The 18,022-nt window shown below is 43.6% G+C and overlaps 1 protein-coding gene across 1 annotated transcript; it reads left to right on the top strand.

The window, feature by feature from the left end:
• Window positions 1-3,014: 3,014 nt before the first annotated feature.
• On the top strand, window positions 3,015-7,901 carry galnt5 (polypeptide N-acetylgalactosaminyltransferase 5; the record flags this gene model as incomplete). Its single annotated transcript, XM_080537137.1, has 10 exons — window positions 3,015-4,201; window positions 4,389-4,555; window positions 4,870-4,989; window positions 5,124-5,259; window positions 5,444-5,563; window positions 5,809-5,926; window positions 6,064-6,393; window positions 6,874-6,954; window positions 7,222-7,374; window positions 7,754-7,901. 10 exons carry the CDS (start codon window positions 3,015-3,017, stop codon window positions 7,889-7,891), a joined length of 2,550 nt encoding a protein of 849 aa, XP_080393263.1. The 3' UTR covers window positions 7,892-7,901.
• Window positions 7,902-18,022: the final 10,121 nt, after the last annotated feature.

Here is an 18,022-nt window from a genome sequence, read left to right as displayed (position 1 = left end):
ACTAATGATGTGGCGGATAGCATGCTACCAGGCTAACAGTCTAGTAGCCTAACCATTATGTAGCCTACACACTCATCACTGGGGATTGAGAAGTTCACAGTTCAGGGGATCTATGCGAAATAATGTCACTTACTGCACAGTATGTTTGACAGACAAGAAATCTAGAGGTGCTTCATGACATTTGAGTAGTAGGATGATGTATTTTCAAATAAATAATGATTAACTGTTAGACGATCACTGACAGTAGCTTGACACTATCAAAGTGAAAATGCTGAAGAATCACTTTCAGCTATATTGATTAATAACTACCTCAGTGGTTAGTTACGAGATAACGTGGTACCAAGAAACGAATACTATATAACTTGTATATTGTTAGGATACTCGTAGATGATAGGTCATTAAATGAATTCAGAAGGGGAAAAGCCTGGTTGATGCCATGTGCCATGGCTTTTTTTTCCACACAAACTGAAAGATGTTTCAAAAAGAAAAAGGGGAAGCAATTGATTTCAAATTAATTGTGCAAAGGTCTCCCTGATGGGTACCATCTGTCAAAACAAGCTGTACATTCACTAAATCTAATCATAATTAATTAAACGGCTAACAAATTACATACATCATAGTTAACACTGGGAGAAACTACCGCAGGAACTGCTATGAAACAAATTAGCTTGAACAATGAAAGAAAATTAGATCACATAACTAAATATTACACTCATTTCCGCAAGCCATATTTCTTAATGAATTCTCTAATTAATTTAATTCACACATTGTGCATAATTTGGAGCTGAAAATGTCAGTGGGTCAGGTTTAACCATATTCTTGCTGGCTGTCTGTTTCAACGAGAGACATATTAGCAAAACATGACCTCTATGGAAATTACAGAGACAAACTGTTGTAATTTTAATTCCAAGGTCTAATTAACATGTTCTAAAGATATCATACAACTACATTTCCTCAATTTTACACATGCCGGTGTCAATTTAAGGACTTCAATTGCAGAGTCAAAAAAATCTAAAGAACATAGCTCTTGATAAACATGGGAACTAATGTGCAGAATTCAGGAGCACACCTGTACCTTTAGCTAACACAACCCAGAGAAGCCGACTGGAACAAACTAACCCTAACCCTAGCTAATTCACCAAAATGATCACGGCATGTTTGTGGGTGCAGAAATGGATGAATAAATGAATAAATTGCCCAATAATAGAACATATCAACTGACATGCATTGCAGGGCTTCGGGGCTTTCCTGGGGCCAATCATTTAGCAAACACACTAATGAAAGCCTGTGTTCTGTGGCTAAGGGCAGCCACCAGGGGAGGCGCCACCCCGCCTGCCTCCCCTCCCTCCCAAGTGTTGGGGACTCTTAATGGGCTGGATGGAGCCAATAGGGCTCCCAAGAGAGGCCTGCTGATGAAGCGAAAACCTGTTGTTGCCTCTACTAATCACTGGCTAATGGCTATTTTTGTGAGTGTGTGTGTGTGTGTGTGTGTGTGTGTGTGTGTGTGTGTGTGTGTGTGTGTGTGTGAGTGTGAGTGTGTGTGTGTGTGTGTGTGTGTGTGTGTGTGTGCGTGTGTGTGTGTGTGTGTGTGTGTGTGTGTGTGTGTGTGTGTGCGTGAGGGTGTGCGTGTGCGTGTGCGTGTGTGTGTGTGTGTGTGTGTGTGTGTGCGTGTGCGTGTGCGTGTGCGTGTGTGTGTGTGTGTGTGTGTGTGTGTGTGTGTGTGTGTTATGGATTTTCCTGTTTTTTGCTCTATTGTCTCAGTGCAACTACAGGGGTGATGTACAGGTTATACCAGTTATGCTTGATGAATCACTTAACATGCCACATCATCATATTATTATATTACATCACAAACATAATTTCACCATTTCAGAAAAACTGTAGTCTGACCAAGACTGAGCAAGTTGAGCATAAGCATGTGGAGAAAAAAAAACATCTCAACATCCTCCCTAATACTTCTTAATGTGCATTAGAACATGAATATTTTGTTGACATTACGTGAGCTTAGAATTATTTAAGGTTCTATCTCCGTTTACGGTAGTTCAGAGATATTGAGCGTCAAAGTTTTTACATTCCATTATGTTTTGTGAGATGGAACCTTTGTATTTTATGAATTACTAACTCAAAAATGTCAACATTTTTTAAATAACACCACACAGGCATTAATAGAGACCTAATGGAACAGATTATGTAAAAAACAAAATGTTGACAAAAATGTCACGATTATAAGGACTGATACCTCCCCATTCCATCTTCCGTGTGCACTGGTTCAAACTTTGTGCATATATTAAGCAGTCTATCCAATCCCCGCGTGCTGTCAGAGTGCAAAGTTGAAGTGCATCGTCGTTCCAACTCCTACCTCCACGACAGGACAGGGAAGTACCTGGATCTAAAGAAGTCAACCGGGTGGATCTGTTTGCCTTTCCCTACTACTACTAATCCGTACAAGGAAATGTGATCCTAACGCATTGAAAGACATTTTAGGCGTGAAAGTAACAAACATGCAAGAGAACTGCCTGTGCACTTCTCCTAGTAAAGTCAGAGTGGACCGCATATCCGATCCACTGTTGATACATTGTTGCAACATTCAGGGAAACACACGCATGGACAACGTGGAATATCACAAGTAAGTTGAACTGATAGAGAGTTGCGTGTTTAAACGCTACGTTGATCTAGATCTACAAAATGCAGCAACCTTCTAGACAACTCTGACTGGGGCAGATCGCCCAAAACAGTTTATGCCTGGCGTGGAATGCCACGCATGCAACCCTATATTGTATACGTTGAACTGATCCGAGTTGCGTGTTTAAACGCTACGTTGATCTCGATCTACAAAATGCAGCAACCTTCTAGACAACTCTGATCGCCAAAACAGTTTATGCCTGGCGTGGAAATGCCACGCATGCAACACTTAACTACTCCAAAGTGAAGAGAGAGAGAGATCCTGTTCAGAGGGAATAGCATGAGTATGCAAGAGTATTCATTGTGCCATAGGATATGATCCGATTCTAAAAATGAGGTCAAATAAAATCAGGAAATACTTTAGGGGCAGTGGGAGGGTGCTGGCGTTTGTTTTCATTGCCTCTGTCGTGTGGCTCCTGTTCGATATGGCAGCACTTCGTTTATCCATCAACGATGTGAACAGTCAACTCCTAAAGGAACTGGTGATCAAGGAAAGACAGGCTGTTAAACAGCAGGTGACAGCAGGACGAGCAAAAGTAGTGAGGGGATTCAAACACCCAGTACAGAGAGTAGACATTGACAGTGCAGGTAAAGGTCCACTGAATGAGAAGAGAGTGGTTGATGTGTACAGAAAGCGACCCAGGAAGGACCCCCTGCTGAAGGAGCAGAAACTGAACTCACATGACCAGCAACAAGGGAATGCCCAAGCTAAATTGGAAAAGGGGAACTCTTTCGTCTTAAAGCATAAGCAGAACGCAGCCGAGACAGTGAAGTTGAGCTCACCTTTAGAAACGAGGGTACCTATCAAAGAACCTTCTGTAAACGTGTCTAAAAAGGTGGTGGACTTGGTGCTCCACACGACAAAGCCAGAGAAAAAGACAGTTGGACTTAACTACAGTCCTAAGAAGGTGACTCCAGTGCCTGTAGTGCTCTCTAACTTCACCAAAGTGCCACCTGCTGTTCAGGAAGCGAAGCGCGTCACACCACCTACCTCAGAAAAGATAATAGAGACATTATTGGGAGAGAAAGTGCAAAAGGCTAAAGAAAACATAGGTTCCAAGACAAAGGAGGCATTTCAGCCTGAAAAACAAAAAGTGGAGAAAACTAAAGAGAGAGTAGTGTTGGAGCCCTCTCCCAAACCTGTCAAAAGGGAGGTAAAAGAAAAAGAAGTGGTCGTCAAGACGAAGGAGAAACAGAGCAATGAACTTGCTAAAAGTAAACTTGATGTCGTAAAGCACTCCTTGCAGCCTTCAACCAAACCAAAGCTTCAACAACAAGTAGACGTCAAAGTAAACTCGACAAAGGTGCTGAAACAGAGTGTCCACAAAGTGCTAGCGCTAGATGTAACCAAAGCCCCTAGAGATGCTGGTGCCGTCGGCCAGTTCGGTCAAGCTGCAGTGGTGGGCAGTGACAAGGAGGAGGAGGAGGTGAGGAAGAGGTGGAACGAGGGCTACTTCAACGTGTACCTGAGTGACCAGATCCCGGTGGACCGGGCCATTCCAGACACCAGGCCTCCCACGTGAGTTTCACATTCATCTCATTCAGCCAGTGGTTTTCCATCCATGGAAATTAACATTTTGGTTCTTGCCAACACACTTGATTTGACTTAATTGGTGATTCGTTAGGGTTCAGATTCGTTAATCCTTTACGAATGGTAAGCTCAAGTTACTGAGCGCCTCTCGTATAACTATTGTGGTCTTTTCCAGGTGTAAAGAGAGTCTGGTTCATGATGACTTGCCCACCACCAGTGTGATCTTCTGCTTCGTGGACGAGGTTTGGTCCACGTTACTGCGGTCCGTCCACAGTGTTCTGAACAGGTCTCCGCCGCACCTCCTCAAAGAGATCATCCTCGTGGATGACTTCAGCACCAAAGGTAAGAGAGGAGTTCGCAAGCAGTTGTAGGTATTCTGTTATGCCCTTCGGCTGAGTTCACAGAAGGGATCAATTCATAAGTGAAGTGAAGTGAAACTTTATTTATATAGCGCCTTTCGTACACGGATGCAACTCAAAGCGCATAAAGGAAATGCAACTCAAAGCGCATAAAGGAAAGGAAAGGGCTTTGCTTCATTGGTTGGAGTGATCGTACAGTAATACCTATTTGTTTATACATTAGGTTGTGTGAAATGTAAGCTGTGTGAGGTTAAGACAAATTGTACACAATGCCCTTGATCTCATCCACACCTCCAGACTATCTGAAGGAGCATCTGGATGTGTACATGTCCCAGTTTCCTAAAGTCCGCATCGTCCGCCTGAAGGAGAGGGAGGGCCTGATCAGAGCCAGAATTGCAGGAGCTGCTGTCGCCAAAGGTAAACCACCTACTATTTCAACATCCTTCATATAAGCATAGTTTATGGATTTTACCTTATGCAAACAGTCTGAATCCGGTCCTGTACAGTTTGCTGTGTGTCTAACTGCTGTCATTTGTTTGCTTTTCCCTTAGGTGAGGTTTTAACCTTTCTTGACTCACATATTGAATGCAATGTGGGCTGGTTGGAGCCGCTGCTGGAGAGGGTGTACCTGGATAGGAAGAAAGTTGCCTGTCCAGTTATCGAAGTCATTAGTGACAAGGATATGAGGTAATGAAGCAGTTCCATTCATATTTTTTTTTTATTATTCATTGTAACGTTGACACAATATGATTTCCATGGACACAATATGAGACGCATTTATGTGCAAATTTGTGTTTTATGTGTTATTTTCCCAGCTGCATTAGTAATGTGGAATTGTATAAGATAATGAGGCAATGTTCTGTTTTTTCAGTTATGTGTTGGTTGACAACTTCCAAAGAGGGATATTCAAATGGCCCTTGGTGTTTAGTTGGAGCACGTTAACAGCGGACGTGATCAAGAAGAATAACATGAAGGATTCTGATCCCATCAGGTAATACTGTGTTACACACACACACACACACACACACGCACCCCCCCGCCCCCCCATACATATACACATACACACACCCCTGCACATACACATGCCATTGCATTAGTAATAAGCTAAATGGACTTACTGATCATGCTCCCTGGACAGGAATAATTCCTGGCCCTGGTAATACAGTATGACATCATCATATCTGCCTGAGCAAATCTGTTTATGGATTATTCTTATTCTTATTATTTCTTCCACAGATGTCCCATCATGGCTGGGGGTCTATTCTCTATAGACAAGAAGTACTTCTATGAGCTGGGTGCCTATGACCCTGGGCTGGACGTATGGGGTGGAGAAAACATGGAGATCTCCTTCAAGGTATATTGCACTAATACTGTATGACATCATATCCCTACCTATGACATCACACACTGTATCACACACTCCCCATACTGAACACATGGCCAGTCCAAGGCTCAATGTACTGACTAGACCCCCCCTCGTTGATATAACAGATCTGGATGTGTGGAGGTGAAATCGAGATAATCCCATGCTCTCGAGTGGGACACATCTTCCGAGGCGAGAATCCTTACAAGTTCCCCAAGGACAGACAGAAGACAGTGGAGCGTAACCTGGCCAGGGTGGCGGAGGTGTGGCTCGATGAGTACAAGGACCTGTTTTACGGACACGGGTACCACCGCCTGTTAGACAAGACTGTCATCGACATCGGCAACCTTACCGAACAGGTGGAGCTGAGGAAGAAGCTCAAGTGTAAGAGCTTCCAGTGGTACCTGGACAACGTCTACCCAGACCTGGACGCTCCGTTGGTCAAAGCTAAGGGGCTGGTAGGTACCGGCATGAACCGGGTTTTCTGTGAATACAAGATTAGTTACTTACAATCCTTGTTTTTATTGAGTCAGTTAGAGTGCAGTGTGTAACCGTCCAATGTGTCGCATAATTAGTGCTCTTTGTGTTGTGAATGCTCTTCTTTTTACTTTGTTTTCTTTTTCTTTCAAATCCCCCCACCCCACCCCATTTCTATGCTGACTGACAATTGTATTTTTTCTTCAGAGAAGGGAATGTTTTCTTGTCTCCTCTGAAAGAGTTCAACACAAACAGAGAATCCAATTGTACAGATCTGAACAAAGAGGAGTTGTCTCTCAGACGTGTGACAGTCACAATGACAGAAAATGTATTGAAGGCATGGATTTAAAAACAACAACTGAAGCCTCTCTACTGTCAATTTAGCATGCTACTCATGTAAAAACCAATGGTATTAGTACTGAAGGGATTGTGATGCTTCCTGTATGATCCCCCTCTTCAAGGTGTTCAACCGTGGTATAAGAAAATGCCTGGCTATGCAGAAAGGCTCCCTGTCCTTTGAGATATGTGATCTCAGCAAACAGGTAAATATCCCTCCACAGTTGATATAAGATAACCTTTTTATGACTATAACACATTACATGCTGTAACTGCAGATGTGTGCACACTGTAATTCTTTCTCTCTCGACACACACACACACACACACACACACCCACACACACACACACACACACACACACACACACACACACACCCACACACACATGAACCACCCTGAAGAAGCCCATAGTTGCCCATCATGAAGCCTAATTATATGTCCCCCCTCTCTCTCTCTCTCTCTGAACCTCAGACTCAGCACTTCAACTACACCTGGATGAATCACGTCCGCCAGCAGGATTTATGTGTCGCTCCTCAAGGCAAAGAGGCAGGCCTAGCTCTGCAACCGTGTGACGGCTCCAAGCCCAACCTACGCTGGTCACACAAGGCTTCCAACTCAGCAATGGTAGGTTGGACTCCGATGAGTTACTCACTGCTATCTACTATTGATGTTCTCCATCATTGCTTTTACCTTTGAGAGACATCTTTATCATTCTTAAATGATTACCCTTCACTCTTTAGTTTTTCTCACAGTACTGATGTTACCTACTGTAACATTTCTGTCTGTGAACTAAACAGTGGTCTCTGCAATGTGTCTCCCACTGAGAATTAGCAGTGCTGCCATTATGCTAATCTTCACTATTGTTAGTTGCTACCATTACAGAATGAACATTGTGCCAGGTGAAAGTGAGAATTAACATTGTGCCAGGTGAAAGTGAGTTAATGCACAGGATTATTATATTATTAATTATAACCGGGTTCTGTCCCATCTTCTCTTCTCCCAGGGGGAGCACCTTGTAGCGGAGCACTTTCCTCGCCGCATGTGTTTGGCGGCTGGCGCCCGGAGTGAAAGTGTCCACCTGGAGGAGTGTGAGCCCACTAGCGCCTTACAGAAGTGGCAGTTCACACACTACTATGCGTAGTGATGAGATATACAGCACAACTCATGCATGAGACTGACTCTCAAGTACTTGACGGTACTAGCCAAAGTATTGTGTTCATTGGGACTGTCCGAAGGATGTGGTTATTGATTGATTGCTGCAAATCAAATATGCATGGTGCTGATCTAATGCTGGGATAAGGGTTGTGTTGGGATGTGCAATGTTTTTTTTCTATGTTCTCTTTTATTGAAGTCAATCATCACATTGGATTTGGATTTAGAATGATCGAATAGTTTGGAGAGGCAGACACTACATGCTGACTCTGTGTAGTGTTGGGCAACATATGTTTACTGGCTTTGCACCTTTTCTTTTTGGTTAGACTTTTTGATTTCGTGTTGACCAGTTTGCCAAACAAAAGTCTATAACTAACCACAAGTGTGCCTTGATTTGTTTGTGTAAGTACATTTATCAAATGTTTTGTTTTGTTTACAGATATTTACCATGGTATACAGTAAGCACTCCATGTATACACAGTGTATACAGTTTGGATGCCAAATGGCTGGATATATTATTCTACTTCCCGTTATGCTGCTTTGATGTAAATAGGTACTTTATCTCAACTGTTTTACATGTCTAAATGCATGCATTGTACCATGAGCCTGTTTCATGTAGTTAGTTATTACATCTCACAGATGTCTAACAAAGATGTTTTACTCTTCAGGTTATGAGTCACTTGGTAAAAATAGCTGCTTGGTTTTTTGTATGGCTCTAGGTTAGGTACATGCTGTAGCTCTGTTGTACAATACACTATATACATTTCTCTGACACTAGAGGGAACTATTGGTTCAAAATGCCAAAGATGTTGTGAATGATGTTATTTTCTTGCTGGATTTATCCAAACTCTTACAAAAATATCAATGTAATTTGTTTCCCTTTTTGATTAGATTATTAAAGATGATCATTCTATGTTTATTGTAATTTCAACTGATATGTCACTTTATTAGATAGTTCAGTTGTCAACGGTATTTACACATTTACAAATTGTATTAGTTTGATCACCTGAAAAAAAAGCATGTACTGTATACGTATATTCATACTTGCAGTGCTTATGAAGCAAAGTCTGTACAAAGGCCCTTCTGTAGGTAAAGACTAATAACCAACATCTTAGTCTTAATTTTAGTTAGTAAGATTACAGACCCCAAAGCCTCTTATGTTTTAATCTGCTGATAGAATACCTGCCTTATGTAATGTTTCTGACTATTTTCCTAAATGAAAAAGGTATTTCAGCAGATTAGAAAATGTGCTATGAAGCATATTATGTTCAACATGTAATTTTCCATCCATTAGGATTAGGGTATACCTTTACACAATTGTACTATATCAGCATTCACTACTTCTACTAATACCTACCTTTTACGGATTGTGTGATTTCTAGTTTTGTCAAAATCATACTTCTGGCTTCAATGGGCGCACTGTACAATCAAAGCAGTAGCATTGCTGTAAAACAGTCAATATTTAGAAATACAATACAGAAAAAGTCTGTTATCATTGTGTATTAGTCAGATGCACAACCATTTCCAACAGATAATTATTCAAGTTTGCACACAGACGGGTTTAGCGTGCTGTAAAATCCACATCCAGCTTCTTGCAGTTGGCATACGCTGCTGTAGCCTTCTGGCATGGGTCGAGATCTTCCATAGTATGTTATGTTTATACATTCATCATGGACTCAAACTCGTCGATCTTCTGGCGAGTGTTGCCTCTGCGAATTTTCCGGAAGGAGACTGTGTTGTATTTGGAGAAGACGTGGTTGTGGTTGGAGGACTTCAGGCTGGTACAGCCAGACTTCTCTCCCAAGGACTGGGAGCTGGAGCTGGAGCAGAGCATGCTACTGTTGTTGTCCTGCTTTGTCTCTGTGGCGCAGTTCTCCTCCACCTCTTCCTGACTCTCACCTGAGACCCGGAGCCCGTCATCACCTGACGTCTCCTTGTTCAGGAGAGCACACAACTCGGGTACAGACCTTTGTCTAACCGCAGGTGTTTTCTCCTGTGACTGTGTCGTCGGTGATGTCATCTCCTCTTTGCATGAGGCAGAACCTTGGAATGAGAGGAGAACACACTCAGGTCCCCACATTCTCTAATTGTTTCAAATATTCAGCTCTCACTGTCAGATTTCCAGATGATCATTTAACTGCCTTTTAGATTGATATACTACCACATAAAATATGGTTTATCAAGACAACTAAATTGTTACGATACCAACACTAAATATGGTTTTTACTTTTAAAAAATATCATATCATTTGCTTTATTCTGAGAAACAGATGTACTGTATACCTACAGTATGCACATTTTTAACAAGGCAAACCAAGACCTAATACTTAATACTTAATACTACTTACCATACTACAATTTTTGCATTGGAAAGTGAAAAGGTGTAATATAGTTTCTCTTACCCCCCCCTGACAGTAAGTCCTGCCTTGGCTGTGTTTGGGGCACCGCAAGAGTTTCAGCTGGGGCATCTGCCAGAGGCTTCCCAGAAGTGTGTGACACAGGCTCCTCTGGGGCTGAAGCTGGGGCTGTGGATGTCGTCTCCTCTGGTGTAGCCCCCACAGTGTCTCTCTTGACTGTGTGGGGCTCTGAGTGTTCCTTAGTTAGGACTGTATCGAGGTGCTCTAGAAGCATAGTGTCATCCTTATTGGACTGGGCAGACACACCAGCTGCCTCAAAGTTGGGTAGGCCCGCATCCCCACACTGTGGTTGAGATGATGCACCTCCTCTCCCATCGAGTGGAGCTTCGCCTTCATCATAGAACACAGAGTCATCTCCCTCGTTCAGAGAGGCAGCAGCTCTCTGCACAGCCTCTTCGAGAGACTGGATTGCCCCCGGTGTCATCCCACTGATGATCTCCACCACCGGGGACGTCATCCGACTATCATCCAGATCCAGTTCCCTACTCTCTTCTGCTTCCATCATCTTTTTATTCGTTTTTTTGTTTGTTATCTTCTTAGTAATTTGGAAAGAATCAACCCTCTCTGATGTCCTCAATTGCCAAACTCTTCTGGTTTCTTTTAAGCCTTTGTCGTATCAGTAAGCCAAACAGACTTTGTGCATCTTCAACCTGCCAGCGCAGCTGTCCATTCCAGCAGACCAATCAAAACACTTGGTTCTTGGTCCAAGCTACCCTGTTGGATGGTGAAGGAGAGTACCATCCCGCATTTCAATCGATGATGTGAGGCCAAGCTGTCTTATTGTGCTTGTGTGCGATTTCTCTAAGCATGTTTGAGCCAATGAAGAACAGGGGGTTTGTGTTAGGCCAATAAATGGCTCTTTGTCTCTTTGGCTTCCACAAATGAACTGATTGTATTCATTCTTTAAGCCCTCCTGAGTGACCACCTTCTCCCAGTAACATTCAGAGGATTAACATTCTCCTCTAGGTTTATTCATGTGTATGGCCGTGTAAGCTAGAAAAAGAGAGCGATAGATTCCTCCCATAGCCACCATAACGTGTTGAGGTGAGGTCAGTACCGTTACATGGGACTTGAGTCATTATGTACAGAGATCCAAACTAGAAGCTGTCAATTGTTCCCCCCCCCCGTTCCTAGATATCCTTGATAGATATCATTGATAATCCTTTTTCAAAAAAGACCTGCAGTGGATTAGGAATTATCAACTGTGTGAGTACATTTGGTGTGTTTGACCCAGTTAAACAGTGTGGAGGCCTACACAGCCTGTATAGAAACCAAACACTGAAAGTCGAACATGCTGTTGTCTTTATACGTTTTGTGCATTACTACCAAATAGAAAAGAACACAGAGTGTTTCAGTTGCTGATGAATGGAATGGAATGGACTTTATTTGTCATTGCTGATGAAGTCATATGAGATATGATATAGCCTAAAGCCCAACATACACTTCCCTGTGTCAGTAATGGGACTGTGTGGCATTTCTTCTTTTGGCTCGACACTCTATGTTATGTTATGTTATGTTATGTTAATTTCATTTATAATGCGCCCCCCATCCAACTTTTACATCGGCCCGGGGCGCAGCCCGGGTAACGGAACAGATAAAGACAAAGACAAGGAACACAGAAAGCAATCAGACACAGACGACTTAAACGTAAAACTCAGGCATACAATTCACAACAAATAGGGAGTAGATTTAGGGAATGTCATTTTGGAAGAGGTGGATTTTTAACTTGGCTCTAAAGGAGTCCAGAGTGGGGGCAAACTTGATGGCAGAAGGGAGCGCGTTCCACAGGGTCGGTGCTATCACCGCAAAGGCACGGTCACCCTTCCTCTTGAGGTTGGTACGTGGGACCCTCAGGCTGAGTTGGGCGTCGGACCTGAGCCTGGGTCTGGGCCTTGAGGAGGTAGACTTTTGAAACTGAACATGTAACGATGGTCAAACAGGCAAACTTCTTTCAACCAATTCTTTTTATTGATCTGCATGGAAGACATATAAAACACAAATCTTCCTCTGGTCTGCAACTATTGTGAATCTTGTTGGAGTATACTGGTGCAGGGGTGATAGAAGAGGGGTCGATTCTGCGACGCCGTTTGGCTTGAGGCTCAGGGGTGGTCGTCTCGTCGCTGTCACTGTCCCCAGGGCTGGACTTAGGGGGGTGGGGGCCCCTGGGCTTGAGTCATTGTTCAGGCCCCTACCTACACTAAAACCTACTTTTTTTTGTTTTTGTTTTATTGTTCGGGCCCCTACCTACACCTGTGTGGCTTGTGCGTGTGCAGACCATCTAGTATCAGAGAGAGATTTCAAAGTTTCAATGCGTTGGTTTTCATTGGGCTGCAATCCTGCAGTTACCACCTTCCATCTAGCTGTTGACTTGGAAAAAGTTGAACAAAGTTTGCACAAAGTTGAAAAATTCAGCTGTCTCTATGCAACAGTTGACACTGTTGACTCCAACCAGATTTAGCGTGTGTGCTGCACACGGCACCCACTCAACTAGTGGATTGATTGCTTTGATGCGAGCCTGCAAGCCTTTATAAACTCCTGACATGTTTGCAGCATTGTCATAGGTAACTGCAGGGGACAGTGCTATGTCAATATCCATCTCCCGTAAAACCGTGAGCACAGACTCGCATAGAGCCTCCCCTGTGTGGCTCTCGATAGGCAGACATTTTAAGAACCGTTCTTCAATGTGGCCATTGGGTGACACATAACGCAAAATGAATGTGAGCTGATCGATGTGTGAAACATCTGGAGTTGAATCAACGCTAATTTAAAAGTATTTGGCCATGTGAACTGCACTGACAATCTCTGACAGCACTCGATCACCCATCAGTTGAATAAATTCTTCACATAATGGTCGAGGAAAGATATGAGGGGGTTCCAGATCCTGCATTACCATATTTCTCTATATGTGACTTCAAAAACGGGTCAAACGCACTTATTAATTCCAGGATGCCCATGTAATTTCCATTGTCAGCCCTGCCAAATAGTTCACTGGTGCCTCGGAATTGATTGATTGATTGAAAACTTTATTAGAAGATTTGCAGAAGTAGGTACATGAAAGTACATATTACATACAAGGTCAACTAACAGGATAAAAACCCAAGAAAGCCACTGGCTTATTTCAATTGGGGTCCTTGATACTCAATTAATCGTTACATGTAAGACAGACAAAAAAACTAGTACTATCTACAAGATAATACAGACAAATAACTAGTACTATCTACAAGATAAACATACATCCAACATGGGAAGAACAATACAACAAAACATAAGGTATGTACAGCGGGTAGGACAGGTGGGGACATACACCACAGGTGGGGGCGGGGGACAAAACACAAAGTATGTACAGTGGGTAGTTCGGGCAGGGGGACAGACATATAATATGTACAATGGGTAGTTCGGGCGGGGGGACAAAACAACAAGTATGTACAGTGTGTGGTCATGGTGGGGGGGGGGGGTACAAAAACACCAGTAGATTTAGGCGGGGGGGAGGGGCGACATAATAACATTGCGTTTGCTCAGAGTGTAGACCAGGTAGGGGGGTGAGGATTGGGGGATGGGGGGGGTTGTCCATTGTTCCACGGTTTCGGTAGAGAGTCTCCGGGTGGTGGGGGAGGGGGGGTCGTCGCCGGGTGGGGGAGGGAGGGGGGAGGGGGGGTCGTCGCCGACTGAAGCCTTTGGTCGTGTAAGCCTGTCTAACCTCGCTGCAGCTCCGGGCTTTCATCTCCCCTCCAGACAAGGACAGCAGCACAGAGAAAGTGAACCACAACACCACTTGTATTCTCCACATCGCACACGTCGGTAGTAAATCCCAGTAAATGTTTGCGTAAGAAATATATCCGTTATAGCCGAGACCCCCAAAACGTCTGGCTGGACAATCCCCGACGGTCCGCGATCTCTCACTTTCTCCCTTCTGCATAAAATGTCAAATGTTTATCAACCAACCCCCGAAAAAATAAAACATAAAAATCACTCTCCACTTTCATCCGTCCAGCTCCTAGCAGGAGCGTCTCTCTCCTCTGTCCTCCGCCGCGGAACAAGAAGAGCGCATTGAGCCCAGCTAGCACAGACTAGCACAGTCTTTGTGTCGCAGCTCTCCGTCTCACAATGGCTTGCTGTTGCTAGTGACCAAAAGTTGCCGAAAAGTTGCCGGAGAGTAACAAAGACACGCTAAAATACTATATGCTAAAATACTAACTTTAGTACTGATTAAAAAGTAAAATAAAGACTGGAGCTAAGCTAGCTCTGGTGGAGAAGCGGCGAACATTCAGCGCCTGCGTCCTCTCCTGCGTCCTCTCCTTCCGCTAGCCAGCTCTGACAACCTACAGGCTTTGATAACATGTGTAGCTATCAATATCGCTGGCCATCTAACTATGAAGATGCCAATAATCTGACTTTGACAACAGCACAGATACGCCACAACAGTAAACTACCGTTTTAAATAAGAAGGCATTGGCTAGTAATTTTATAAACGGAATGTCTTCGGCAGTAGGAAGTACATGGTTCCATAGTGTAGCGGTTCTCTAGCCACGAGTCTTGGGAAAGCCTTGTAGCCCGGGGCCCCTGGGCTCAAGCCCAGGGTAGCCCATGCATAAGTCCGGCCCTGACTGTCCCATATCTTTGATGAGTCTTGCCCGGCGCCGAAGATGGTCGGCACGGCGTATTCCCTGAGGAACTGCGTCCCGTTGTAGTCCAGCAGGAAGCAGTCCGGTCTGAAGTGGTCTGAGCAGAGGTAGGTGTTGCTCGTTGGGAGGAAGTCTTTCATTCCCAGACTTTTCACCCACTGACTGGCCAGCTGAGGCTTACTGATGGGAAATCTTGTTGGAGTATACTGGTGCAGGGGTGATAGAAGAGGGGTCGATTCTGCGACGCCGTTTGGCTTGAGGCTCAGGGGTGGTCGTCTCGTCGCTGTCACTGTCCCATATCTCACAACCACTTCCAAACTCTGCTCTTCACACATGTGCTCGACGGGAACAAACGTGAGTTTGATCAAATCTGGTGATTCTCTCCTTACAGACAAGCTGGATGTGGCTAAGTGCTTAAACACTTTCTTTACAACCATAGCCACTAAATTAGTTAACAATCTACCACCCCACTCAGGGCGTTATGGTGTAGAACACATCCGTGAGTTCTACAATAAACTGGGTGTACGCAATGATGATTTTAAACTCTCCATGGTGTCAAACGATGAGGTGTTTAAAAAGCTGGGCGCTCTACACTCAGAAAAGGCCACGGGCCATGACAATATTCCAGCCAGATTTCTAAAAGACTCAGCTGCCTCCATTACCCCAATCATCACCCACATAATAAACCTCTCCATCAAACAGGGACACGTCCCCCTTGACTTTAAAATAGCAAGGGTAACCCCACTGTATAAAAAAGGAAGCAAATTAGACCCAGGCAACTACCGACCTGTTTCTATTCTTAATTCCATCTCGAAACTTATGGAAAAAATAGTTTATGAACAGGTCGATAGGTACCTTACCGAAAAAAAGCTGATGTATGAATTTCAATCAGGATTCAGAACATCCCATTCCACTGACACATGCCTTCTCTATTTGAACGACCACATCAACCATGAGGTGGACTCGGGCAAGTACTGCGGCATGGTCATGCTGGACCTCCAGAAGGCCTTCGACACAGTAGATCACCACATATTGTTAGATAAACTGAAAGCAATAGGGTTCGATAGAACATCGGTGAGCTGGATGCAATCCTACTTAGAGGGGAGGGAACAGGTGGTTAGTGTGAACGGAACACTGTCCCCCCCCCTCCCAGTGACCTGCGGCGTTCCACAAGGAAGCATATTGGGACCTTTACTGTTCCTAATATATGTGAATGACATGTCATCAGCATGTGATTGCAATTTATTCCTGTTCGCGGATGACTCGGCTCTGCTGGTCTCTGACAGGGACATATTGCAGGTGGAAAAAGCGCTAAGCACTGAACTGAGTAGAATCTGCATCTGGCTAGCTGACAATAAACTATCAATACACCTAGGTAAAACTGAAACCATCCTATACGGATCCCCATCTAAACTCAGAAAGGCTGAAAATTTTAAAATAAAAGTGGGTAACATTAATATCACAAGAAAAGAGGATATTACATACCTGGGCTCCATCTTAGAGGCAAATCTTTCCGGAGATAAAATGGCAGCAAAAGTAATCAAAAAAGTTAACCATAGAACTAGATTCTTGTACAGGATATCCTCACTTGTCAGTAAAAACACACTGAGGACCCTATCAGGAGCTCTCATTCAATGTCACTTCGACTATGCCGTAACATCATGGTACTATAGAACCACAAAGGCCCATAAAACAAGACTCCAGACAGCCCAAAATAAACTGGTTAGGCTTCTGCTAGGTCTCAACCCTAGGACACATCTAACCGCTGCTCATTTTTTGAGCCTTGATTGGCTACGAGTAGTTGACAGAGTGCAGCAGCTTGCACTGGGCCTGGTCTTCAAGATACGCTACACCACAAAGACACCCAAGTACCTGTCAACATACTTCCAAAAAGTGAACAACGTCCACACATACAACACCAGAGGAAGCTCCACGAACCACGTTCAACCGCGTTGCACCACAAACAAGGGGTTAAACTCGTTTGCAAACTATGCAGTAAAAATGTGGAACGACCTTCCTATAATCTTAAAGGAGTGCAAATCACTGCCCACCTTCAAAACCACTCTCAAAAAACATTTACAGGAGGCTGCAATCCGTAACTGGACCCTCTAAATCAAAAATCAGATTAAAAGACCCGAACTACCCACTGTACATACTTTGTGTTTTGTCCCCCGCCCCCACCTGTGGTGTATGTCCCCACCTGTCCTACCCGCTGTACAGACCTTATGTTTTGTTGTATTGTTCTTCCCATGATGGATGTGTGTTTATCTTGTAGATAGTAATAGTTATTTGTCTGTATTATCTTGTAGATAGTACTAGCTTTTTTGTCTGTCTTACATGTAACGATGAATTGAGAATCAAGGACCCCAATTGAAATAAGCCAGTGGCTTTCTTGGGTTTTTATCCTGTTAGTTGACCTTGTATGTAATATGTACTTTCATGTACCTACTTCTGCAAATCTTCTAATAAAGTTTTCAATCAATCAATCAAGTTCTGAAGTCTCCCGGGACTTCCCTTATAGGCTGGCTCTGAACCAGGTCCTCGCAAGCACTTCAAAACACCTCAGGCCTATCTTCAAAACACCTCAGCTAAGCCTCACAACCACTTCCAATTTCAATTTGAAATCAAACAATTACAAGCAAATAAAACAAATAACAAATAAAAGCTGAGAATCCTACTTTAACCTAATAGTCATTTCAAAATGCTTCAATGTCCCATTACTCACACAGGACACTGTATAAAGAGAGTTGACAGGTCCTGCATACTGCTCTCTGAATTTGGCCCCATCATCAGGGAAAAATAATTTGTGGGCCTATTAGCAGTCTCCTGCTTTTCTAGTTTGAGATTCCTTTGCCCTGCTTTAGGCCAACTGCATGTTGTCTGAAAGGCTGCAACATTTTCATAGTCTCCACAGTTGTTTGTCTAATCCTAAAACCTCTATTTCAATCCATTATTGTAGTTGTGATAGAACCCTCACCGTTTAGAATGTCTACACTGCCATCTAGTGGAGGTAAATCAGAAGCAGAATAAAATGTGTTCTTTCAAGTACATTTATTAGCCATTTATAGGTATGGGAATACAT

Source organism: Nansenia antarctica, assembly GCF_963989245.1.
Source record: "Nansenia antarctica genome assembly, chromosome: 7".
Taxonomy (NCBI): domain Eukaryota; kingdom Metazoa; phylum Chordata; class Actinopteri; order Argentiniformes; family Microstomatidae; genus Nansenia; species Nansenia antarctica.
Note: the sequence above shows the minus strand (reverse complement) of the source record. Positions and strands in the feature narration are given on the sequence as shown.